General features: G+C 45.1%; 1 protein-coding gene across 1 annotated transcript in view; it reads right to left on the bottom strand.

Moving 5' to 3' along the window:
- Positions 1–1,550: 1,550 nt before the first annotated feature.
- The window catches only part of DECOY (decoy), a 66,767-nt gene continuing 41,643 nt past the window's right edge, over positions 1,551–26,674 (bottom strand). The window contains exons 2-6 of the mRNA XM_086494461.1: positions 2,878–2,952; positions 2,715–2,789; positions 2,495–2,624; positions 2,286–2,414; positions 1,551–2,103 (exon numbers count right to left, since the gene is read on the bottom strand). Of these exons, the coding sequence (XP_086350587.1) occupies positions 1,939–2,103; positions 2,286–2,414; positions 2,495–2,624; positions 2,715–2,789; positions 2,878–2,952 (574 nt within the window). The 3' untranslated portion in view covers positions 1,551–1,938. The remainder of the gene's footprint in view (positions 2,104–2,285; positions 2,415–2,494; positions 2,625–2,714; positions 2,790–2,877; positions 2,953–26,674) is intronic.

The raw sequence follows: 26,674 nt of genomic DNA, 5'->3' as shown, positions 1-26,674 counted from the left end.
CATGCGTTCACGTTCTCTTGAGCTTAACAAAATTATAAATTTATTTCTCACCTCCTTTTTTCTCAAAGAAGCATAGCGTACGAATTTACACGATTTTGGTAAGCCTCTGCATCATTTTTGCATCCAAACTCCTTTTAAAAAAATTGGTGTCTTAAAATTACTTTTTGAATCGGTTTTCCCTTGACAATTTTTATTAATTCCTTTATGATATGTATTTTATGACAAAGCATTCTTTGACATAACATAAAACAACATTCTTGAAAGCTGTCCATTGTACTTGCACTCAAGCATCATGATGAAAGGCTGTTTTTGAAACATTTGTGCATCCAAAGAAGCATACATAGGTGCTCCTTAAAATTGATGAAAAAGGATGATTTTCTCACATTATGATCGTACCCTACAGGTTTAGCTCTCTCCCCCGCCCAAATCATGTTTCCAATCGTAAAATATAACATTGCTTTTTGAAAATGTCATATCACAAGTACAATATTCCCCATGCCTCCTATAGGTAAAGTTATCATGTTGCTTTAAATCTAGTGAAGGTTATTCTCAATCTAGGCAAGCATAAAAGTTAAAATAATGACGATTGAGACATAGCAACCTGGTGTAAAAGTAAGGATACCATTTGGAGCCCAACCATATGTGTTGTTGTGGTTAGCTTTGATTAATAAAAAAAACTCTCTACATTTTTTCTTAATTAAGCATGCCGCTCATCCTTTATCCTCTTATTTGTGTTGCACTTAGTATCTACAAGAAGGAAAGTACACTATACTTCTTCAAAGACAACGTCTCTTTGTTTAACACGCTATGAGGCGTAAACGAAAAGAATAGTGTATGGTATGTCTACTTCGAAAAACACACAACGGTAGTGACTTAGTCAATGATTATGTGGCTGGCTCATTGCTAATTGTTTTCTAATCATGGGGATGGCCTCTTGAGTCTCTTATTTACCTATGGTGCTCCACTCATTTTGACATTTAATTGGTTATGGCCTCCTTAAGGATGAACTAGTTAATTGATTGTGGTATTTATGTAACTCTTCTTAGTAGCCAGACTTTGCAGCTTACTCCAAGTTCCCTCTGGAGTACCCCTCAACAACTTTCATAGCATAAAATGGCGTTGAGCCACAGCAATCCTCGACCAAGTACATTTCAGCCTATAAGAGTCACCGTAAGACTCATAAACCTGGAAGCTGGTCAAATTGGACCTTTCCACATTGAATTAGCAGAAACCAAGTCCAACAAAGAAAACAGAGGATGAACAAATGGGAGATACACTTCAGCATGAGCCTTGAGTTTGAGTAAGACACAAACACCAAGATAAGTCCTTCACTTGGAGTTGGCATCTCGACCATGCCCCGATGATGTCCAATAACCTTTAAGAATCTTCCGTGAAGCAAACAAAGATCACCTAAAGCCTGCTCTAACTCCAAGCCAACTACGTGTTTCTCATAGATCAGGAATTTAATTGCTTGCAATCTCCAGAAATATTGGCACGCATAAATTTTACCTAACACCGATGTCCACTAAACACACTTACCAACACCCATGTTCCCATCACGAAAGCATGTATATGCATTATATTTTGGAACGTCAACAAAAGGTATGTTCATGGAAAATATTGTCCCCCTTCAAGCATGGGGCTCAAAGCAAAACAGAAACATCCGGGAAGAGATTTGACTAGACCTCAATAGAATGACAAAAATACCAGTGTTCACCAGTATCCCAAAGCTTGTGATCTCATCTATCAGTAAAAGACTAAACCCTCCTCCTCCTTGGTGAAGAAGCAGAGCATGAAGGTGCCTAGGCACTACAGAAAAAAAAAATGTGCAGCCCACCACTCTAATCTGAGACTACCTCAATGCTGCTTTTGTAGCTTCAATCTTGTACTGCATGATTGCATCACATGCAAGCATGCAGACTGACCTTCACCAGAGCTTCAATATATAAACCTCAAGTCATCAACGAGCATTTGCTTCATGTAGGCTGATAGATCAACCTCAAAATATTCTAGCAGCTCTTCTTTGGTGACCCAAGCATAGTCCTTATAATTCCAAGCTTTGTATCTTACATTTCCTAGCAATTGAGATCTGAAGAAAAACCTCTGATGCACAAAACGGAAACTATTTCAACAATAGAGTAATATACAGAAGCTGTACCTAAAGTGAACAAAATCTAATGTAGGACGGCAGGTAAAAACTTTCCGGCATGGCAGGAATAGCAAACACCGAAGGTAAATACGGTCTCATCTATTACAAAAATGATTTTGGGTCCAGAATGACTTACTTTATATGTAACCGGAGTTTTGGTTTTAAGATCGGAAAGAGTTTCAATAAAATGTCCACATGGCGCATTGCCAACATAATAGACATCTTCTTCCTTTGCTGCTGTTGGAATAAGTACCGACTCCGCACACTGCAAAACATAATTTCATCAAAACAAATAGCCACATACCAAACTTACATCACAAATCAACCCATGGGTTGGAGACAAACCAAACGCAATGTTTCTTCATTCTTGTACAGCCTTTCAGGAAAATGCCAGATCAGTTTCTCTTTTGAATACCCAAGAGGGTAACCCTGTACAATAAGAAAGAGCCTTCTATCCAATGCCCGTTGCAATGACCTGCACAAAAAGCCTTTTGACATGATATCCACAAAACCCTCTGCTTTCAGTTGAAACAAGAGTCTTATTAAGTTGCTTGAAATTTCTTACTTTCTGTCATTTACTTTGTCTGCTTCTGTAATCCTGGGAGCCGGTTCAAAGACGAGTTCAGCAGCATCCTTCTCCCTGTCAGTATAAGCAGAATTAAGGGCCTATTCCACAACCTACGTATGGTAAGCTTCTCAAAAATTTGACATCAGTTACAAGGAAGTACCGTTGATTACTGCTGCTAAGGGCATCTATGAATACCTCTGGATAGTGTCGTCGATACTGATCATTCCATTCTGCCCTGCAATGAAGTATAGGGTAAGCTGATATTCTGTACAGCTTATAGCTTCTCATTACTACTGGTAATGATAGATTGTGAGGGTTGCACAACAGGCTGATGAACTTATGCCCCTTTCACAACCGCACAGAAGTACAATTTTTTTGACACTAGAAATGAATGCACGCACATTCACACAAGCCCTCAAAGATCTGTAGCACATAGGAGTCATTAGCCAGTTTCCCACGTCGTGCAGTTTAGTTGCCTGGAAAGGGATGCCACTTTAATCAATTAGTTGACTAGCAACCTAATCCCACCATCGCTCTCTCCTATGATTGCTCAATTTGCCTCGAACACCACCACGACTCTAGCTAAAGTCTACCGCCCTACGGGCCGGTTTCACATGCCATGTAACCGAAAAATCTGTGAAACAAACAGTTCGCAAATGATCGGGCTTAACTGTCTTCTTCATCGGAATGAAGTGAGCCTGCTTGCTGAATCTGTCAATGACTGTCCAAATGCCATCGTTCCCACTTTGAGTCTTGGGAAGATAAAAAATAAAATCCATGGCAATGCTTTCCCAAGGACGGGAGACTAAACAAAAAGTGGCACCCTGTAGGCCCCAAAGACTAACGCCGTTTTCGGTATTTCTTTATTCTTATAAAACTTGGATAAAACCTACAAGTTCCTACGAGCTGTCCCGCTTTATCGGGCTGAACACAGCCTACTCTAGCCCGATTTCGGTAGCAGAACCGCAGTAGGAGGCTTCACAGATAAAATCCCCACGCAAAAGGTGACTTTCCCGGCGCATGCAAGCACTTTCCCAAACCTGGCAAGAATCTGCAGCACACTAAATTCTCTGTTTGCTGCCCCGAAAATGAACCAGATCACCTATACAGTGATCCCCTTGCTTCCCCGAAGCTCCTAGGGGTATTAGGGATCAAATAGGGTCGAGCAGCCCTTTTCTGCTTTGCCCGAGTCTTCTCCAAGGCAAGCTTGATCTTCTTATACATTTCATCCATGTTCTCTACATATCGATCTGCCTCAAAAAATTTATCCTTTGTGCGAAAAAAAGAAGGAACCTTTTTGCCACCATCAACAATCTCAAAAGGTGTCTTGCCTGCTGACAAATGCATTGTATTGTTGTATGCATACTCAAGCATGGGTAGATACTGTTCCCACTTGCCCTTGTTATCTGACACATAGCATTTTGATCTAAGTGTCACGAGGTTGTGGCAATCGCTAACCTTAGTTGTTGGTTTCTTTCCCTTGATTTTTATTTAATTTTTAAGACCCTCTTTTTTAAGTCACGAATGGCCAAGAGTTTCACACGCAGTCGGGAAGGACAAGTCGCCACGAGATGGTCGAGCCAGTCAGCACTGGAATCCGAGCAGTAACAAGGTGTCTAAGATCAATTCAAAGTCGTTTAGGCCCCTCGAGGTAGTAGGAAATTAACTCAAAAGAAGCATAAAGGACACTTGGCGGCTCCAGATGATCTTGCCAGGTCTGCATGAAGAGGGGGCGGAGAAGGGGCTGATTTGCTTCATTGTGAGACTACAGTGTGTGTTCGAACTGCTGATGTGGCAGTGCCCCCGGATACACACACACAGCCCCTGCTGACGTGGCAGCAGCCCTGAAAATGCGCCGCAAATCCCACTGGAAAACTTGCTGAAAGGCTGACGTGGCAGGCCGTACTATTCTCCGCTATTTTCGTTGACATGATTTGCGGCCGGAAAACGCGCTGAAAGGCTAACGTGGCAGGCCGTACAGTTCTCGTATTTTCGTTGGCATGTCGTTGACATGCTGACGTGGCAGTGTACGGACGCCCATAATTTGCGTTGGCTAGTAGATTTTGAGCAAAGCTTTTGAGTTTGAGATTTTGGGGCTTTGCTTTTGGGGCAACCCTTGTAACAATAAATAGGTCTTTTGGGCCTCATTACTCAGAGCATCTGGACGCAGAGTCTGAGTGTGAGTTCCCAAGGACTCGCTTGTAATTTGCACACAGATTAATATAAAAAGACCGAAAGGGGCGCCAGTCTTTGGGGCCAATACCTCTGGGCACGGAACTACGCCGGGCCGTGTCACCTTTTGTGAACTGTTTTAAAGTGAATCGCTGTTGTGTCGCGGTAGAATCTTGACTTGGGTGTCCAAGTTTGTTACACTGTGTTCCCTTCTTTTCAAAAATCAATAATTTTGGGGCACCCCTTCTTGGGATGAGCTTCTCGAGAATGAGAGTTGACCTGCATGTTGCTCTCCTACTGCCATGTGTCCAGTTTGCTCCTTTTGGTCTAATTCCTAGTACCCACCAACTTATAAAGTCCTACCGAGGGGCCTAAATAACTTTATCTGAGCCTAGCCACTTCTTTACTAGTCGGATTCTAGTGCCGATCGGCCCAACCATCTCGTGGCTACCTTGCCTTGACTCCTGCGGGTGAAACAGTCGGCCAACGGCCGTTTCACTCTGGCCATGCAATGTCTGGGCATTTATATTTCAACAAGAGGGTCCCAGAAATTAAATAAAAATCAAGGGAAAGAAACCAGCAAATATATATAGTGGTTGTCACAGTCTCGTGACAGTATCAGAGCCCTATGGTGATACGACCACATAGATGCTCGGATGCTGATCCGGTGAGGTTTTGGACATGATCAAGAGAGAAGAAGGTTGCTGTTTTTTTCTGATCTTCTCCATGTTTGGGGCAACTTTTTGGGTATGTGGAGACCTTGGATCCCGTCTACGACTTCCACATCTTTACCCTTGATTACCCCGACCTCTCTTCACCAAGGGGAACCCGATGGAGATCAAAGGATGTGTAGCAGTGCTGGATTGCTTTGGTTTTCCCAGATGGAGTCACGTTACATTGCCTTCTTGCAAAGGGAGCAAGCATGCGGTTGTTGGATCCACAGGGGGATCTATTCATTTCCAGCTGCTTCTTGTTTTGGACGGCAATAGGATCTTCTTCCTCACTTCTCAAGGAGGTTTCTATGGCTGTGTTTTTTCTTCGAGGAGATGGATTGGCAGCTTTGCTTTGACTTTTGCAAATGCACATCTTTCTTGGAGTTGTCGACGAAGCTACCTATCCGATGGGTAGCAAGTTGATGATTTGGTTGCACTTCCGTACCAGATTGTGGATTGAGGATGACAAAAGAAGATCTCTTCCCTTCTTGAAGCAGAGGATGCTCCTTGATTTTCTCTTGTCCATCTCAAGATGGAAGTTCCAATTCCGGCTTCAGGTGACTCTTGTTTATCCGGTATGCAACAGTTCACGTGCATGTTCTAATCATAGTTACCCGATACGGGAACGGGAGCGTCCAGACCGAGACGAGCACCGGGCAGAGGAGGGCGGGCCGGAACAGTCTGTAACAAACTGCTCACGTATCGACCTATTGAAGAACGGAGCTACCAGCTGAGTGGCCTAAACCCTAGAAGAAGCAGAAGCAACAGAAGAAGCAACAACAAATTTCCGAAAATTGCATAGCTGCTGATGACATGGCAGATTTCCAAAAATTGCGCTTGCATGATGACGTGGCAGGCTATACGGATTTCCACGTTTCGCGTTGGCTGATGACATGGCAAGCTCTACGGATTTTCGTAAATTACGCTCGCAGCTTTTGGCATTGCTTTTTGGACCAGAAGCTTTTGAGTTTTGAAGGCTTTTCACTATAACTGCTTTTCAAGCCAAGGGCCTTTAAATATGAGGTTAGGGCTCATTTTCTGGCATGCTTCCTCGAGAAGGTGCAGAGTCTGGAGTATCGGATTGTATTGTGTTGATGCAATATAAAGAAATACCGAAAGAGGCGCCAAGGTTTGGGGCCAATACTCTCTGGGGTGGAATTCCGCCACTCCGTGTCGCGTGTCATCTCTCTCTTTCAGTTCAGTTCTTATTGAAGTGTTAAAAGTCTGTTCTTTTCTATTGGCACATGGTGCCCACCTTGTGACAGTGGTATCAGAGCATCAGGCGTATGCTTTTCTGAAAGCATACCGGTCCTACATAAGAGCAGACAAAGCTAATGGAATTTTATTTGAGGTATCTTCAGCGCCCGTGACCCCGGACGTATTAGCCATTCCCACCCTTACTTCATCGCGCATCGAGCGCGCTCCCGTCTTCACCGCTCATGTCTTACAGGGCATAAGCCAATTAAGATCACTTGCAAGAGAAGGATCCAGATTTGTTTCAAGTCACTGTTTTTCTCAGAAGCAGTGCCATGCAGATGTTGATGTCTACAGCTACCAAGCAGCATACTCCAAGTACTTGGCAAGCTTTCAAGAAAAAAATTTGCCCGAAGTTATATGGTTTCTGACATCTTCCTTCAGAGTGCAACTTCTGGCAAAGTGGAGTATCCTGAAATGCTTGCCATGGAAACCCTAGCAGATTATAACTTGAAATTTCTCCACATCTCTCAATAGATGTCTCTTCACGATCAGATGACCTTGGAGGTCTAGTACGATTGCTATCTTGGGACTACCATCGCCGCCAAAGAAACACTGTGTAAGGTGCAATGGAATGATTGTTTGCGCTTTGCTCAAGATGAGTGCTCCGAACTGTGCTCAAGGTTCCTTTTAGTTCTTATGGAAGGGAGAGCCTTCCGTTCTTAATGGAAAGTGCTATGATCACAAACAAAGTGAATGGACACTGTGCGTGCAAGTGTATGAGACTGAGAGATAGGGAGAGAAGAGAGATACGACACCAGAGACGTTGTAAAACCCTCCTCCGAAGGCCCCACTCTCGTCGGCGAGAGTGGTCTACTTTTGATTGCACAAAGTGGTATGCAACTTGGACTATGCCGATGACGACGACGGTGATGACGATGACGACTTTAGGGCTGAAATTTGTGGTCTTCTATCTGCTGAATTTCGGGACTGTTTCGGTGGCTGAAAACGACTGTTTTGGCTGCGTTTTTATGGCTGAAAATGGGGGTTCTTCTGCAACCAACTTGGCTGATTCTACTGTTGTTCCATAGGGCTGAAAACGCTGCCTCTCTGACGCGGCAATGGCTGAAAACCACTAATGCTGGCTGACTTAGGTCCTTAGAAAAAACGCTAGCTTGATGAAGTCCAAAAACGCTGATGGGCTGAAATGGAAAACGCTAGCCAAACTGGGATTTGATGGCGATCATGGGAATCTTCTGCAAACGCTGGGATGCTGAGGGTGATGGCGATCATGCAAAGGATGGAAACGCCATGGATCTCGGTACTGCTGCCGATGCGGAAACTGCCAAGACAGAAAACGCTAGGTTCATGAGGGTGTTGGTGGTGACAGCAAAGGAAAACGCCAAGGTTCTTGCTGGGTCTTGCTAAGAAGGTGCCTGTTGAGCATATGCTCCTGCTGCCTCTTCTGCCAGAAAGTGCTAACTTGGGTTTGCTTATATATTAACTTAGCAAAATTTCCCTACCTACTTTTGTTGGAAAGTCGCTTAAAAATAATAAGTGAAAATACCAAAAATAGGGAAAATAGGCTAAATACACTAGAAAATTCCCCTGACTGAATCTGATGGATTCTGAAGGGAATACTGATCACCATGCTTGATGAGCGCGCGGCGGTGTGTGCAAGTGAAAGAGCACGCGAGAGTGTGCGGGGTGTGTGCAGGGAGAGGTGGCAAAGACCAGCACGAAGGTGGGCGCTAGCAGATCCAAGACCCTCATGAACCCAAGTTCCTCGTGAACTTAAGAACCAAAGATCGTAGTGCATGGTTGTCACCCGAAGCGGAATGGATACTTCGCATATAGGTGATGAGCATGAGAGAGGCGGCGAAGATTTTTCCCCACCAGGAGACTTTTTCGACCCTCCCCCTTCACCATCTACGCCACGAGTTGTACTAACTCCTATGGAGATGATGGTCAAGTCGATGTTGGACATGATGGCACAACAACAAGAAACGAATCGAGTTGCGTTGGCACAACTCGCAAGCAAAGCAGAACAACAAGAAGCTAAGGACCGTGAGCGCGACGAAAGAATTGCAAGACTTGCCGCAGAACAAGCAGCTAAGGACCGTGAGCAAGCAACTAAGGACCGCGAGCGCGACGGAAGAAACGCAAGATTTGCCGCACAACAAGAAGACAATCGCCTTGCTTTAGAACGCGAACGCAATGCACGAAAAGAAAGAAAAGAACTAAGAAAGGAGGAAGCGGCAGCACGAAGCGCGGCCTTGGAGGTCGAGCAAGAGGCTCAAAGAGAACTACGAACTCAAGAGTTGGTTCGACAGGTACTTGCCTCGAAGACCGAACCACCTAAAGATCGTGAGAGTTCATCAAGTGTGCAAGCCACGATGCGGATTCCAACCATCCAGTCACAGAGAAGTTGACCTTCAGTAAGTATGATGGTAAGATGGATGCTATGGTTATTCATTCTTGGTTGCATCAATTTAATGCTTATTTTGCGACAACTAAGAAGACAGGAAATAGCGAAGTTTTGACGGCAGCTATGTACCTTGCCGGTGATGCCATCAATTGGTACCACGCATGGCAAGAGGCACAGCTAGCCGCGCACCTAGAGGAAGCGCACGGATTCACGTCCGTTTCCCTCAATTGGGCTGATTTCCAAGACAAGCTCAAGGCACAATTTATGCCACCTCAATACCTCGCACGATTGAAGGACGATTGGCGCTCTCTTAAGCAAACTGGTATGCCGGTTATGTCTTTTTCTAATCGTGTTTTGCAGCTCGATACTCAATTACGGAAATCGGATGATGAGCGCAAAGAGGCTTTTCTCTTTGAATTGGACGAGTATATTAAGTACGATGTCGAGGTACTCGATCCAATCGATCTCAACCAGGCGGTACCGATTGCTCTCGCACAGGAGATGAAGCACAACAAAGGAAAGCCTAAGGAGAACAAAACTTCCACAAGTATCTCGCAGACTTCTCAGAACCCTCAGAATGGTAAGAACGGTAAGAATGGTAAGAATGATAAGAATGGTAAGAATGATAACTCTCCTAACTAATCTTCCAAGAGTCTCTCAGCAAAGAATTCTTCCAATGAATCTAAGGGTGAGGCTAACACAATTGCTAAACCTAAGCTTACTCCAGATGAAAAGGTAGCACAAAGAATTGTAGGAGGATACATCACGTTGTAAGAGCAAAGCACTTATTCTAAGGAAGGTCGTTGTTTTCATTGTCACATTAAGGGTCACATAAAAAGAACATGTCCTAAGCTTGAATCGAATGAATCTAAAGAATCCACAGAACCCACTTCCTCTGTCAATGCAATGAATGATAACACGAGTATGCCCCAAGTTTCTCAGGACCCTCCCATTGATGATTCTCTCATTAAATTTTATGGTCGTACATCGGGGCACCGTTTTGTCATATTGTTTGACCTAGGTAGTATGCATGATGTGATCAGTTCCTCTCTTGTTGAGAGAGCCCGCCTCGAAGTTAGTCCGAGATCTCCTATAGAGGTCTCTGGCTTTCGTCCCGGTATGGACGCTCTCATCACAGAGGAGTGCCTTGATGTGTTGTTTGCAATTCAACAGACTGCCTTCACTAGAAGATTTGTTGTTTCTCCTCTCTCAGGATGTGATATGATTTTGGGCATTTGATGGTTTCGTGATAATGACGCTCTCATGGTTTTAAGACTAACACTATAACTCTCAATGTTAGGTGCAGCGGAATGAATGTTGTATTTTCTCAAGATTAGTGATCTTTATTGCTCAAGGTTCCTTTTGATTCTTTAGGGAAAGAGAGAGCTTTCCGTCTTGTAGAGTGCTCTGGTCACGAACAAAGTGAGTGGATATTGTGCGTGCAAGTGAATGAGACTGAGAGAAGGAGAGAGAAGAGATACGACACCGAGAGTTGTAAAACCCTCCTCCGAAGGCCCCACTCTCGTCGGCGAGAGTGGTCTACTTGGATTGCACAAAGGTGTACAATGCGAATGCAATGGACTGATGCAATGGAACTATGCCGATGACGACGACGGTGATGATGACGACTCGATGGCTGAAATCTGAGGTCTTCTAATCGCTGATTTCGGGACTATGCCGATGACGACGACGGTGATGATGACGACTCGATGGCTGAAATCTGAGGTCTTCTAATCGCTGATTTCGGTGGCTGAAAATGACTGTTTTAGCTGCGTTTTCTTGGGCTGAAGATGGGGGGAACTTCTGCAACCAATCTGGAATGTATCTCCTATTGCTTAAAGGCTGAAAATGCTGTGTATCTGAGGCAGGTTGGGACTGAAAGTCAAAACGTTGCAGCAAGGCAAAAACGCCAGCAAAAACGCTAGCTTGGCTGAAATTGCTGATGTCGAAACGCTGATTCTGCTGATGCTTTGCAATCCCAAAAACGCTGGCTTTGGGGGCTGCCTGGAGGGGGAATGAACGCCAGAAAGGGGGGGGCTTGATGGTGATGGCTGATGTTGGGAAAACGATCCTAGCCTCGAAGACCGAACCACCCAAAGATCGTGGAAGTTCGTCAAGTGGCGCAAGCCACGACGCGGATTCCAACCATCCAGTCACTGTCACAAAAATACGGAAGCGAAAACTGACTGTTAAATGCAATTTATATACTTGAGAGACTTTGGAGAGAAAGAGAGAAAGCTTGACACATCATTGGGGACCAGAAGATGGGCTGGTCCCCCCCCCATAAAGAGAACATCTTTATTACTAAGGGAGAATTCTTTACAAGCACAGGAACGGGGCGAAAGCCAGTCCTCTATTCTTTCTTGTCCTTCTTCTTCTGACTGAGAGAGTAGAAGAACTGCTCTCCTAACTACTAAGAGGATCTTTCCTCTTCTATGAGATTTTGGGAAGCTCTCGTAGATGAGAGTCTATCTTCCACAAAACTCATCGGAAGCTCTCAAAAACGAGAGTCTATCTTCCGCTAACTATGTCTCTTCGGACATGATCATTCCTGCAGTCAACCCACGAAGGAAACATGCAAAACACACGCACACACGCTTCCTGTAATTTTTTGCACATACCCAGAAATTGTTACCTGAGCGCGTTCCAATGCCGAAACGGAGGTCCTTTTCGCGACGGAAATGCTCCAAACATTGTGTGTGTGTATAGTAGGTAGAGAGGAATAGTTTCCTACTAAAGCTTTGTTGAAATTCACCCTAATACAGGTGATTAGGGGCTGAAAACAGAGAATTTGCAGCAACTAGTAGAGAGAGAAAAAGAGTTTTCTACTACTTTACGCGATGAAACTTCTCCCACACCTGCCTATGACCATGAGAGGCCTTGTTTTAGGTGATGGGTGCACAGAGGCTCCACATACACCACAAGGTGCTGCTCTCAAGCTTCAATGGAGAGCTTCATTGCGTAGAGAACGTTCAATTTAGGGGGGGTAGTGCACTGCCAACCTGGCAAGAGGGGGAGGGGCTGCTCTCTTATAGCCTCCCAGAAGAGGGGACGCTAGCATGAAGAGAGAGAGAGAGAGAGAGAGAGAGAGAGATTGCATGGGAAAGTGTGCCAAGTGGCACACTTCCTTTAAAATTTAAAAACCATTCAACTTTTGACTTTAAAAATCCTATGCTAGTTAATGAAATGTGCAATTAAGTGCACAACTGCACACATAGATGCAACCAATTAAATTGTTAGCTGCTTCCCAGCGCAATGTCGTACCAACACTGCTCTGGCATTACCTGTTCGCACTTGTCCGGCCATTTGGTCCAGCGCAAATCATTTAAGAATACTTTAACTAACTTATCCTAAGGCCGTAAAATAATCAGGCCTTAGGATTATTATTCTAAGGACCCCATCTCATTCCTGTGCTTGCACTAGCGCGCGTAATTTTCTCAGCCTGAAATCTGAGGCTACTATCTACCCCTTCATTGAAGACCCGATTTCCCAATCGCTAGGGCTTCAGGGTATTTTCTGCTAGGGTCTCCCTGAGGTGCATTGGCCCAAACTTGGGCGCACCTGAGGCCCCAGAACTGCTAAATCTATTCTAATGTGCACACAACTAATTAGATAATTCTTTTCTCGTAAATAAATTAATTATTTACAAAGTCTGACTTAGTTACAATCACAGAAAAGTTGACTTTCAGTAAGTATGACGGTAAGATGGATGCTACAATTATTCATTCTTGGTTGCATCAATTTAATGCTTATTTTGCGACAACTAAGAAGACAGGAAATAGCAAAGTTTTGACGGCAGCTATGTACCTTGCCGGTGATGCCATCAATTGGTACCACGCATGGCAATAGGCACAGCTAGCCACGCACCTTGAGGCAACCGACGATTTCACGCCCCCCTCTTTTAGTTGGGCTGATTTCCAAGACAAGCTCAAGGCGCGGTTTATGCCACCTCAATACCTCGCACGGTTGAAGGACGATTAGCGCGCTCTCAAGCAAAATGGTATGCCGGTCATGTCTTTTTCTAATCGTGTTTGGCAGCTAGGTACCCAATTACGCATGTCGGATGAAGAGCGAAAAGAGGCTTTTCTCTTTGGATTGGACGAGTATATCAAGTACGATGTCGAGGTACTCGATCCAATCGATCTCAACAAGGCGGTAGCGATTGCTCTCGCATAGGAGATGAAGCACAACAAGGGGAAGCCTAAGGAGAACAAGACTTCCACAAGTACCTTGCAGACTCCTCAGTACGGTAAGAACGGTAAGAATGGTAAGAATGATAACTCTTCTAACCAATCTACCAACAGTATCTCATCAAAGAATTCTTCCAATGAATCTAAGGGTGAGGCTAACACAACTGCTAAACCTAAGCTTACTCCAGATGAAAAGGTAGCAAAAGGAATTGTAGGAGGATACATCACTTCGGAAGAGCAAAGCACGTATTCTAAAGAAGGTCGTTGTTTTCATTGTCACATTAAGGGTCACATAAAAAGAACATGTCCTAAGCTTGAATCGAATGAATCTAAAGAACCCACAGCACCCACTACATCTGTCAATGCAATGAATAATAACACGATTGTGCCCAAAGTTTCTCAGGACCCTCCCATTGATGATTCTCTCATTAAATGTTATGGTCGTACGTTGGGGCACCATTTTGTCATATTGTTTGACCCAGGTAGTATGCATGATGTGATCAGCCCCTCTCTTGTTGAGAGAGCCCGCCTCGAAGATAGTCCGAGATCTTCTATCGAGGTCTCTAGCTTTCGTCCTAGTATGGACGCTCTCACCACGAAGGAGTGCCTTGATGTGTTGTTTGCAATTCAACAGACTGCCTTCACTAGAAGATTTGTTGTTTCTCCTCTCTCCAGATGTGATATGATTTTAGGCATGAAATGGTTTCGTGAAATAAACCCTCTCGTTGATTGGGAGGCTAGCACTTTAACTCTCAATGCCAAAAGTGATTCTCCTACTGTCTTTCATGGAGTGGATACTTCTCCATCTTTCATTGCTAATATGCAGGACAAGGTTGAAAGGATTCGAGATAAGGAGACTCTCTCAATCCCTTTTTCTCCACAGCATGACACACAGAACTTGCATGATTATGAGAAGCATGATGATTTGAATGATAATGATTTGCATAATGATTTGGATGACAATGACAAGCATGATGATTTGCATGATCAAGATGTGATTTCTCACAAGCATGATGAATTGCATGAAGATGATGTGATTGTTCACAAGGATGATGTGTTAGTGGATGCTTTTCCTAGCGAAACTAACGTCGTTGTAGATTCGATCCATCACGAACATCCGATCTTGGCTTTCGAATCGAGGTCCAAAGAACCCCCACAGAACGATTCGATCATTCAGGAAGAACCATCTTGGCTCTCGAGCCTAGGTCCACAGAACCCTCACGGGAAGTATTATGTGTTCGCATGATTGATACGCACGCATTGTTCGAGTGTTTCATTCGTGAAGGTTTCCTGTATTTTAGTCAGCATCGTTATGTGATCCCTTTTACTAGGCATGACATATTGTATGTTGAGCACGTTTCTCTCATGGATGAGCACGAATGTATGCGGATTGTTCATGAAAAGTTGAAAAGTTTGTATGTAAGGAAGTCGCATTGCATGTCTCTTCCTTGGCATGACACAGTTTCCGAAAGAGCACATGATAGAATGAGCACCAAGCATGGACATTTCCTATGTGATTTGCCACAGTTGATTGATTTCGATCAAAAAGAAAAGATTCGATCGCATTGTTTGCATGTGTTTGATGAACGGGTTGTCACTCCGTCTCTATGTTCATCTACATTGCATACACAGTCTTTAGAGAAGTCAAGATTTTTTTCCTTCGCTTTACATGGAATGGCTATGTTCATGGTTTTGTGTTGGAGATGTTTTCAGAAATTTTCAGCCATGTAGATTCTCGAAGAAGAAAGAAGCAGGACTATCGACGAAGTTGAAGCATTGAAGAAGCCACAGAAGACTGTCGCTTTCGGCGCGGCCCAAAGAAGCAAGCGTTGCAGACCTTTATGAAGTTCAAGTACCGCACGACCCACACATCAGAGTGGGCCGGCGAAGAGTCCCTTCCGGGATTCCGGATGCTTTTGGCGATCTCCCTCGACGCCATACAGTTCGGTACCAATACCTCACTTTGAAAAAGAGGGGATGTCACGTGACACATCCAACCTTATGTGTCCGTGGACAAGCTACAGCATAACAGGGTTCCATCAATCCAGTCAGTCTAGATTAGAAGTGATCTGGCACTTTTGTGAGTCTATTCGTAGACCGTGCATGCCCAGTCACTTAGTATAGATGCATATCCTCTGGTTGCACACAGCATGATCATCGGAATTCCCATCAGAATCCATTAGAATCAGTTAGGGGAATTTTCCAATGCATTTAGCCTATTTTCCTATTTTTTTGTTATTTTCACTTATTATTTTTAAGTGACTTTCCAACAAAAGTAGGTAGGGCAATTTTGCTAAGTTAATATATAAGCAAACCCAAGTTAGCACTTTCTGGCAGAAGAGGCAGCAAGAGCTTCCCGCTCAACAGGCAACTTCTCAACAGTACCCCCCCTCAGTAGTAGACCCTCACCATCCACTCCTTCCCTTTGGCGTTTCCTCCCAGCAAGCCATCGCCTACAAGTCCTCTTGCCTGGCGTTTTCCAACCTCAGCAGATACATCCCAGCCAGCGTTTTTCAGCCTTGACAAAAACGCCAGCATCACTTGCAGATTCAACGTTTTTTCAGCCTTGTCAAAAACGCTAGCTCAGCAGTAGCAAAATTGCAGAATTCACCAGTTGGATTCTCACAGTTTTCAGCCTATGACACAGTAGCAAATCAGCCCCTAGACAGTTGCAGATGCTCCCCCCATTTTCAGCCATAAAAACGCAGCCAGAACAGTCATTTTCAGCCACAGAAACAGTCCAAGAATTCAGCGATAAGATCATCTCAGATTTCAGCCATCAAGTCGTCGTCGTCATCTCCATCGTCATCATCGGCATAGTCCCATTGCATCAGTCCATTGCATACGCATTGTACACCTTTATGCAATCAAAGTTAGACCACTCTCGCCGACGAGAGTGGGGCCTTCGGAGGAGGGTTTTACAACCTCTCGGGTGTCGTATCTCTTCTCTCTCCCTCTCTCAGTCTCATTCACTTGCACGCACAATATCCACTCACTTTGTTCGTGATCATAGCACTCCACAAGACGGAAGGCTCTCTCCTTCCCTAAGAACTAAAAGGAACCTTGAGCAATAAAGATCACTAATCTTGAGAAAAAACAACATTCATTCCATTGCACTTTACCAAGGCTGGAAGCTGATGAAAACGCTGGAATCTACTACTGGTCTGCAATCCCAATGATGATAAAAAACGCTGAAATGTTCTGTCCTGCTAGCGTTAGTAATTGGGCTGAGATCGCTGATGTTGGTGCTGGGGGGGGGGGGGGTTTACTGCTGAGAAGTTGCCTGTTGAGCGGGAAGCTCCTGCTGCCTCTTCTCCAGATAGTGCTAGCTTGGGTTTGCTTATATATTAACTTAGCAAAATTGCCCTACCTACTTTTGTTGGAAAGTCACTTAAAAATAATATGTGAAAATACCAATAAATAGAAAAATAGGCTAAATGCACTGGAAAATTTCCCTAATTGATGCTAAGGATTCTGATGGGAATTCCGATGATCATGCTGTGTGCAACCAGAGGATATGCATCTATACTAAGTGACTGGGCATGCACGATCTACGAATAGACTCACAAAAGTGCCAGATCACTTCTAATCTAGACTGACTGGATTGATCGAACCCTGTTATGCTGTAGCTTGTCCACGGACACATAGGGTTGGATGTGTCACGTGACATCCCCTCTTTTTCAAAGTGAGGTATTGGTACCGAACTGTATGGCGTCGAGGGAGATCGCCAAAAGCATTCGGAATCCCAAAAGGGACTCTTCGCCGGCCCACTCTGATGTGTGGGTCGTGCGGTACTTGAACTTCATAAAGGTCTGCAACGCTTGCTTCTTTGGGCCGTGCTGAAAGCGACACAAAGTCTTCTGTGGCTCCTTTGATGCTTCAACTTCGTCTAGGGTCGTGCTTCTTCCATCTTCAAGAATCTCCATGGCTGAAAATTCCTGAAACCATCTCCAACACAAAACCATGAACATACCCATTCCATGTAAAGGGAAGGAAAAAAATCTTGTCTTCTCTAAAGACTGTGTATGCAATGTAGATGAACAAATAGATGGAGTGACAACCCGTTCATCAAACACATGCAAACAATGAGATCGAATCTTTTCTGTTTGAGCGAAATCAATCAGTTGTGGCAAATCACAATGGAAATGCCCATGCTTGGTGCTCATACTATCATGTGCTCGTTCGGAAACTGTGTCATGCCAAGGGAGAGACATAGAATGTGACTTCCTGACGTACAAACTTTTCAGCTTTTCATGAACAATCCGCATACATTCGTGCTCATCCATGAGAGAAACGTGCTCAACATACAATATGTCATGCCTCGGAAAAGAGATCACATAACGATGCTGACCAAAATACAGGAAACCGTCACGAATGAAACACTCGAACAATGCGTGTGTATCAATCATGCGAACACATAATACTTCCTATGAGGGTTCTTTGGACCAAGGCTCGAGAGCCAAGATCGCTTCTTCGGGATCTACCGAATCTTCTTGTGGGGGATCTGTGGACCTCGACTCGAAAGCCAAGATTGATTCTTGGTGATTGATCGAATCTGCAACGAGGTTAGCTTCGCTAGAAAAAGCATCCACGGACACATCATCTTTATGAACAATCACATCATCTTCATGCAACTCATCATGCTTGTCAGAAATCACATCTTGATCATGCAAATCATCATGCTCGTGAGAAATCACATCTTGATCATGCAAATCATCATGCTTGTCATTGTCATCCAACTCATTATGCAAATCATTGGCATCCAAATCATCATGCTTATGATTGTCATTCAAATCATCATGCAAGTCATTGTCAATCAAATCATCATCATGCCTCACACAATCATGCAAATCCTGTGTGTCATGCTTGGGAGAAGAAGAGACTGAGAATCCCCTTTTCCTGATTCTCTTCAATCGGCGCCTGCACATTAGAGAATAGTAGAACAAACTCTTGCATGCGTTGATCTATCTGCGCTTCACGCTCTAACCGTCTTTCTTGGCTTTCGCGAGCCAATTCGGCTAGTCTTTCTGTGGACTGTGATCTAATTCTGCGTTTCTTTCGGTGGCCGCCAAGCGTGCTTGCTCGCACTCACGCTCTATGGCTGCCATTCTTTCTTCGTGCCACACTTCTCGTTGTCTACCTTGTCGTACCATCGTGTCCATCGTGTCCATCATTGTCTTGCACCAAGCTTCCATAGGATCTGGTGCAATCTTTGGCGTAGACGGGAAAGGGTCAGAAAAACCTCCTGGTGGGGAAAATTCTTCGTCGCCTCTCTCATGCTCATCACCTCCAAGCGAAGTATCCATTCAGCTTCGAGTGATGACCATTCTGAAGTCGTGGGTTCTTGTGGGTTCTTGGGGGTCTTGGGTTCTTAAGTTCACGAGGAACTTGGGTCTTGAGGGTCTTGGTTTCTTAAGTTCACGAGGAACTTGGGTTCTTGAGGACTTGGTTTCTTAAGTTCACGAGGAACTTGGGTTCTTGAGGGTCTTGAGAGTCTTGAGGTTTTCTTTCGCTTGCAAACCGCATTTGAGAAGGGTCTTCTCTTCACCCGAGTTCTACTCTTTTCTGCGGGCGCACCCCTTGGCGGCCTTGCGCTCACACCAAGGTTGCTTTTTCCCACCTCACTTCGATTGGCCGGCCGCTAAGTGCACGGTCCGCTGTCAATGAGTGAAAAGAGACACAAGGGGAGGCTGGACAAGCCCTTCTTTCTTGGGATTCCTGTCACTCTTCAACAAAACACGATTAGGAATCGACACGCCCAAGTAAACTTGGATTCGTGCGACCGCAACAAGCAAAAAAATTCTTGTGGTTCTTGTGGTTCTTTCCTTGAGTAATGCAGAACACTTCCAAAGCTCTGATACCAATGTAAGGTGCAACGGAATGAATGTTGTTTTTTTCTCAAGATTAGTGATCTTTATTGCTCAAGGTTCCTTTCAGTTCTTAGGGAAAGAGAGAGCCTTTCGTCTTGTAGAGTGTTGTGATCACGAACAAAGTGAGTGGATATTGTGCGTGTAAGTGAATGAGACTGAGAGAAGGAGAGAGAAGAGATACGACACACGAGAGGTTGTAAAACCCTCCTCCGCAAGCCCCACTCTCGTCGGTGAGAGTGGTCTACTTTGATTGCACAAATGTGTGCAATGCGAATGCAATGGACTGATGAAATGGACTATGCCGATGACGACGACGGTGATGACGACGACGACTTCGTGGCTGAAATCTGTGGTCTTCTAACTGTTGATTTTCAGGACTATTTCGGTGGCTGAAAATGACTGTTTTGGCTGCGTTTTCTTGGGCTAAAGATGGGGGGAACTTCTGCAACCAATCTGGGATGTATCTGCTACCTTGCTTAAAGGCTGAAAATGCTATGTATCTGCGGCAGGTTGGGGCTGAAAGTCAAAACGCTGCAACAAGGCAAAAACGCCAGTAAATACGCTAGCTTGGCTAAATTTGCTGATGTCGAAACGCTGATTCTACTGATGCTTTGCAATCCCAAAAACGCTAGCTTTGGGGGCTGCCTGAAGGGGGAACAAACGCCAGAAAGGGGGGGGCTTGATGGCGATGGCTATTGTTGGGAAAACGTTGAGAATGGGAACTTGCCCAGCGAGGATGGGGATCCAAAAACGCTGGGGGTGCTGGGGGGTACTGCTGAGAAGTTGCCTGTTGAGCGGGAAGCTCCTACTGCCTCTTCTCCCAGAAAGTGCTAACTTGGGTTTGCTTATATATTAACTTAGTAAAATTGCCCTACCTACTTTTGTTGGAAAGTCACTTAAAAATAATAAGTGAAAATAACCAAAACTAGGAAAATAGGCTAAATGCACTGGAAAATTCCCCTAACTGATGCTAATGGATTCTGATGGGAATTCCGATGATCATGCTGTGTGCAAGCGGAGGATATGCATCTATGCTGAGTGACTGGGCATGCACGGTCTACGAATAGACTCACAAAAGTGTCAGATCACTGCTAATCTAAACTGACTGGACTGACTGAACCCTGCTGTGGTGTAGCTTGTCCACGGACACATAGGGTTGGGATGTGTCACGTGACATCCCCTCCTTTTCAAAGTGAGGTACTGGTACCGAACTGTATGGCGTCGAGGGAGATCGCCAATAGCATCCGGAATCCTGGAAGGGACTCTTCGTCGGCCCACTCTGATGTGTGGGTCGTGCGGTACTTGAACTTCATAAAGGTCTACAACGCTTGCTTCTTTGGGCCGCGCCGAAAGCGACACAAAGTCATCTGTGGCTCCTTCGATGCTTCAACTTCGTCTAGAGTCCTCCTCCTTTCGTCTTCAAGAATCTCCATGGCTGAAAATTCCTAAAACCATCTCCAACACAAAACCATGAACATACCCATTCAATGTAAAGTGAAGGAAAAACATCTTGTCTTCTCTAAAGACTGTGTATGCAATGTCGATGAACATAGAGACGGAGTGACAACCCGTTCATCAAACACATGCAAACAATGAAGTCGAATCTTTTCTGTTTGATCGAAATCAATCAACTGTGGCAAATCACAACGGAAATGCCCATGCTTGGTCCTCATACAATCATGTGCTCTTTCGGAAACTGTGTCATGCAAAGGAAGAGACATGGAATGCGACTTCCTTACATACAAACTTTTCAGCTTTTCATGAACAATCCGCATACATTCGTGCTCGTCCATGATAGAAACGTGCTCAACATACAATATGTCATGCCTAGGAAAAGGGATGACATAACGATGTTGACTAAAATACAGGAAACGATCACGAATGAAACACTCGAACAATGCGTGCGTATCAATCATGCGAACACACAATACTTCCTGTGAGGGTTCTTTGGACCAAGGCTCGAGAGCCAAGATCGCTTCTTCGGAATCTATCGAATCTTCTTGTGGGGGATGTGTGGACCTCGACTCGAAAGCCAAGATCGATTCTTGGTGATTGATCGAATCTACAACGATGTTAGCTTTGCTAGCAAAAGCATCCACTAACACATCATCCTTGTGAACAATCACATCATCTTCATGCAACTCATCATACTTGTGAGAAATCACATCTTGATCATGCAAATCATCATGCTCGTGATTGGCATCCAAATCATCATGCTTAGCAATATCATTCAAATCATCATGCTTATCTTTGTCATCCAAATCATCATGCAAATCATTGTGCTTATCATTGTCAATCAAATCATCATCATGCAAATCATTGTCAATCAAATCATCATCATGCAAATCATTATCAATCAAATCCTGTGTATCATGCTTTGGAGAAGAAGAGACTGAGAGAGTCTCCTTTTCCCGATCCTGTTGCATCTGTGCCTGCATTCGAGAAAAGAGTCGCAACATCTGTTGCCTTATTGCTTTGTTCTCGCAATCAAACTTGGCTTGCATTTCTTTGTTCTCTCGATCAAATATCTGCTTCTCTTGCTTTGGCTTCCAAGCGTGCTTGCTCGGTCTCACGCGCTATGGCTGCCATTTTTTCTTGGTATTGGCGCTCTATGGCTGCCATGTCTTCTTCGTAGGCTTTTCTTTCTGCTTCTCTTTCTTGGTCTAACTCCTCCATAGGAGTTAGTGCAATCTTTGTCGTAGATGGGGAAGGGTCGGAAAAACCTCCTGGTGGGGAAAATTCTTCTTCGCCTCTCTCATGCTCATCACCTCCAAGCGAAGTATCCATTCCGCTTCGAGTGATGACCATTCTGCAATCGGGGGTTCTTGTGGGTTCTTAAGTTCACGAGGAACTTGGGTTCTTGCGGGTCTTGGGTTCTTAAGTTCACGAGGAACTTGGGTTCTTGAGGGTCTTGAGGTCCTTGATTCGTGAGAATCTTGGGTTCTTGAGGTTCTTGAGGTGTTCTTTCGCTTGCAAATCGCGTTGGAGAAGGATCTTCTCTTCACCTGAGTTCTACCGTTTTCTGCGCGTGCACCCCTTCGCAGCCTTGCGCTCACACCAAGGTTGCTTTTTCCCACCTCACGTTGATTGGCCGGCCGCTAAGTGCACGGTCCGCTCTCAATGAGTGAAAAGAGACATAAGGGGAGGCTGGACAAGCCCTTCCTTCTTGGGATTCCTGTCACTCTTCAACAAAACACGATTAGGAATCGCCACGCCCAAGTAAACTTGCGTTCGTGCAACCTCAACAAGCAAACAAAATTCTTGTGGTTCTTTCCTTGAGTAATGCAGAACACTTCCAAAGCTTTGATACCAATGTTAGGTGAAGCGGAATGAATGTTGTATTTTCTCAAGATTAGTGATCTTTATTGCTCAAGGTTCCTTTTAGTTCTTTAGGGAAAGAGAGAGCTTTCCGTCTTGTAGAGTGATGTGGTCACGAACAAAGTGAGTGGATATTGTGTGTGCAAGTGAATGAGACTGAGAGAAGGAGGGAGAAGAGATACCACACCGAGAGTTGTAAAACCCTCCTGCGAAGGCCCCACTCTCGTCGCCGACAGTAGTCTACTTGGATTGCACAAAGGTGTACAATGCCAATGCAATGGACTGATGAAACCGGCCTCTTCAATCCAAAAAGGGCGGTAGACTTTACTTCAAACCTTCATTTAGCTTTCACCCATTTAATTTGTCGTCCACTTTACCTCTACTTTCAAGACACAACAAAGGGGAGAGTTCAAACCTTGATTTAGCTTTCACCCATTTAATTTGTCGTCCACTTTACCTCTACTTTCAAGACACAACAAAGGGGAGAGGGATACAGGCTGCTAGATTGCACCTGTATGAGTAGACCGACACCAGATTGGCCCCTAACTTAGGCGCCCCTTTCGATATTTCTTTATTGTTTAAAAGAGGGAATAAACGCTGTGGTTCTTTCCAAGCTGCTCCGCACAACCTTGGCTGAATTTTGACTGTTCTGGCTTGATTTCGGCAGCATAACTGTCCTAGAACCCTTCGCGGTCAGTATTCCCACGCATTAAATGACTTTCCCGACGCATACGGGCACTTTGCAAAACCTGGCGAGAATCTGCAGCACGCTGAATTCTCTGTTTTCAGCCCTGAAAATGCGCCAGATCGCCTGTACAGCGGTCCCCTTGCGTCCCCAAACCTCCTGGGGGTATTAGGGTCCGTTTAGGGCCAAAACCCTAAACCTGCAAAAATACACAGCAGGCTGTAATTTACTGTTTCGGACTCCGTTTCGCGTGCCGGTCGCATCCGTAGCAAGTCCTCGAGCTCCCGCACCTGTAGGGCTACTTGCCCTTTGAATCGGACGAGATTTCGAGCGTGAAACCTCTCCGAATCACCTGTACCTGCGGGGGATTAGCCGCTAGCTAATCCAGTACCTGTGCAAGAGGCTCTTGCCTCGGCAATCGCGCATGAACCCACACAACTGTACATTGGTCAATTGAAAAGCCCACTAGTGGGGCATAACATACTGCCAAAGGGGAGAGAGAGGGCAGTGCGTAGCGTGCAGGGCATCACTCCTGGCACCGCACTAGGCATAAGAGGGAAAGCAAGCACTCCATAGCTCTTAACCTGTGACAAAATCTGAAAATGAGCCTCTCCCAGCTTAAAATTCAGTGCCCCCTTGTCTTGCATGAGGAAAGTGCACCAGAAGGTGCCACTTGGCACATTTATAAGCATTTTCCCGTTTCGGGGTTGCCGCCTAAAAATCTCCCAACCGGTTGCCCAGTTGACTTCACCGCAGAGTAAGAAAATGTTCCCTATGTCATTCCGGAGGTAATGACGCCAACACATTTTCAGGTCCCAAAATAGCAGTTCCCTAAATTTTAGGAGATGCTACCATTGTATCTTTCTAGGTCAGCCGACCCTCTTTGTACACTGCGGCCAGATCCAGAACTGAAATGTAGCCTCTATAGCAAAGGATTCCAATTTGGCTAGTCAATGACCCCACTTTGGCTAACCATAGTCCTTGTCCAACCTTAGTGCTCTCTTGCCCTCAGGCCTGGACTCCCTCTGGACAGTTCCACACTAGCTATGCAATGCAGGGCAGTTAGATTTCCCGAGGGGTGTTTCCAAAAAGTGAAAGTAAATAGATAATAAGAAAGAAATCAACAAAAAGGATAGATAGTAGTCACACACTGGTGACAACTGATGCAATGGAACTATGCCGTTGACGACGACGGTGATGACAACGACTCGATGGCTGAAATCTGAGGTCTTCTAATTGCTGATTTCGGGACTGTTTGGGTGGCTGAAAATGACTGTTTTGGCTGCGTTTTCTTGGGGTGAAGATGGGGGGAACTTCTGCAACCAATCTGGGATGTATCTGCTACCTTGCTTAAAGGCTGAAAATGTTGTGTATATGCGGCAGGTTGGGGCTGAAAGTCAAAATGCTGCAACAAGGCAAAAACGCCAGCAAAAACGCTAGCTTGGCTGAAATTGCTGATGTAGAAACACTGATTCTGTTGATGCTTTGCAATCCCAAAAACGTTGGCTTTGGGGGCTGCCTGAAGGGGGAACAAATGCCAGAAAGGGGGGGGCTTGATGGCGATGGTTGATGTTGGGAAAACACTGAGGATGGGAACTTGCCCGGCGAGGATGGGGATCCAAAAACGCTGGGGGTGCTGGGGGGTACTGCTGAGAAGTTGCCTATTGAGCGGAAAGCTCCTGCTGCCTCTTCTCCCAGAAAGTGCTAACTTGGGTTTGCTTATATATTAACTTAGCAAAATTGCCCTACCTACTTTTGTTGGAAAGTCACTTAAAAATAATAAGTGAAAATAACCAAAAATAGGAAAATAGGCTAAATGCACTGGAAAATTCCCCTAACTGATGCTAATGGATTCTGATGGGAATTCCGATGATCATGCCGTGTGCAACCGGAGGATATGCATCTATGCTAAGTGACTGGGCATGCACGGTCTACGAATAGACTCACAAAAGTGTCAGATCACTGCTAATCTACACTGACTGGACTGACTGAACCCTGCTGTGGTGTAGCTTGTCCACGGGCACATAGGGTTGGGATGTGTTACGTGACACTCAATGCCACAAGTGATTCTCCAATTGTCATTCATGAAGAGGACATTGCTCATTCTCCATCTCTCATTGCTAATATGCAGGACAAGATTGAAAGGATTCAGGAGAAGGAGACTCTCTCAATCTCTTTTTCTCCATAGCATGGCACACTGAATTTGCATGATTATGAGAAGCATGATGATTTGAATGATAATGATTTGCATAATGGTTTGGATGACAAAGATAAGCATGATGATTTGCATGATCAAGATTTGATTTCTCACAAGCATGATGAGTTGCATAAAGAAGATGTGATTGTTCACAAGGATGATGTGTTGATGTGTTAGTGGATGCTTTTTCTAGCGAAGCTAACCTCGTTGCAGATTCGATCAATCACGAAGCATCGATTTTTTACTTTTTACTTTTTTGGGCTAGAGCCGGCAAGCCAGCAAGGAACTGCCTTTGCTTCGCGTGCACGCAAACGAGTGAAAGACAAATTACCTTGCGGACTTGCCGACAAAGGGAAAAGCGCTTCCATGCCGTATCGTGGCATGTCAACGGGGAATGGAAGCAAGTTTCCCCCTCGGGGGAGTAAAAAGTCTTTTCATGCCATGTTAGTCAGTCCATGTTCCCTTGTTAGTCACGCCACCCGAGGGTAACGTCGGGAAATCACCAGACGAATTCAGTGATGCATTTAAGGACCAAGGCTGAGAGAGAGGGACAAACCCTTGTAACTCACAGACCGTACTGAATCTTGCCCAGGTACTCCAGGATTTTCGCCTGGTAGAAAAAGGCCCCCGTCCAGCGGATGTCCGGTAGGACTGCCATACCCAAGGTGGGCGTCGGCTCAAAGGAGGCATCCCGATCCGGCCAACCATGGTCACCAAGGCCCGCTCGGAAAGCCCCAGGACCATGTTAGGCGGGACCGCACCGTACGCAATAACTACAAGCCCTACGAGCTTTCAACACCCTCACGGGCCAGAGCATTGTAGTATCGCGGTACGGCCCCGCAAAGGAATGCTGCAACGTTATCCGCATAGGCACTCCTCAGCTGCGGTCCACGACGACCATTATGGGCCCCACGGGGGACAACCCATCCTGGCAATCGCTTTCCGCTAATCTCCCCTCCCAGGAGTAACACTTCGGTATCTTCACCGCTCGGATTGTTTAACAGCCGTCTAGCATGTTCCAAACAGGGTCGTATTGAGCTTCTGAGATTGTCCAGCTCAGGGCACTGTACCAACAAGTGCGTAAGTGACCTTGAACCTTCTTCCATTCCGCATAACGGGCAAGTCCTCGACTGTGCCCGTTCAATCTTATCCTTAAGCCTTAAGCCATCCACTCTTGCTAGTAACAAGAC

Source organism: Adiantum capillus-veneris, chromosome 21 (genome assembly GCF_014529385.1).
Source record: "Adiantum capillus-veneris isolate H3 chromosome 21, ASM1452938v2, whole genome shotgun sequence".
NCBI lineage: Eukaryota > Viridiplantae > Streptophyta > Polypodiopsida > Polypodiales > Pteridaceae > Adiantum > Adiantum capillus-veneris.
Note: the sequence above shows the minus strand (reverse complement) of the source record. Positions and strands in the feature narration are given on the sequence as shown.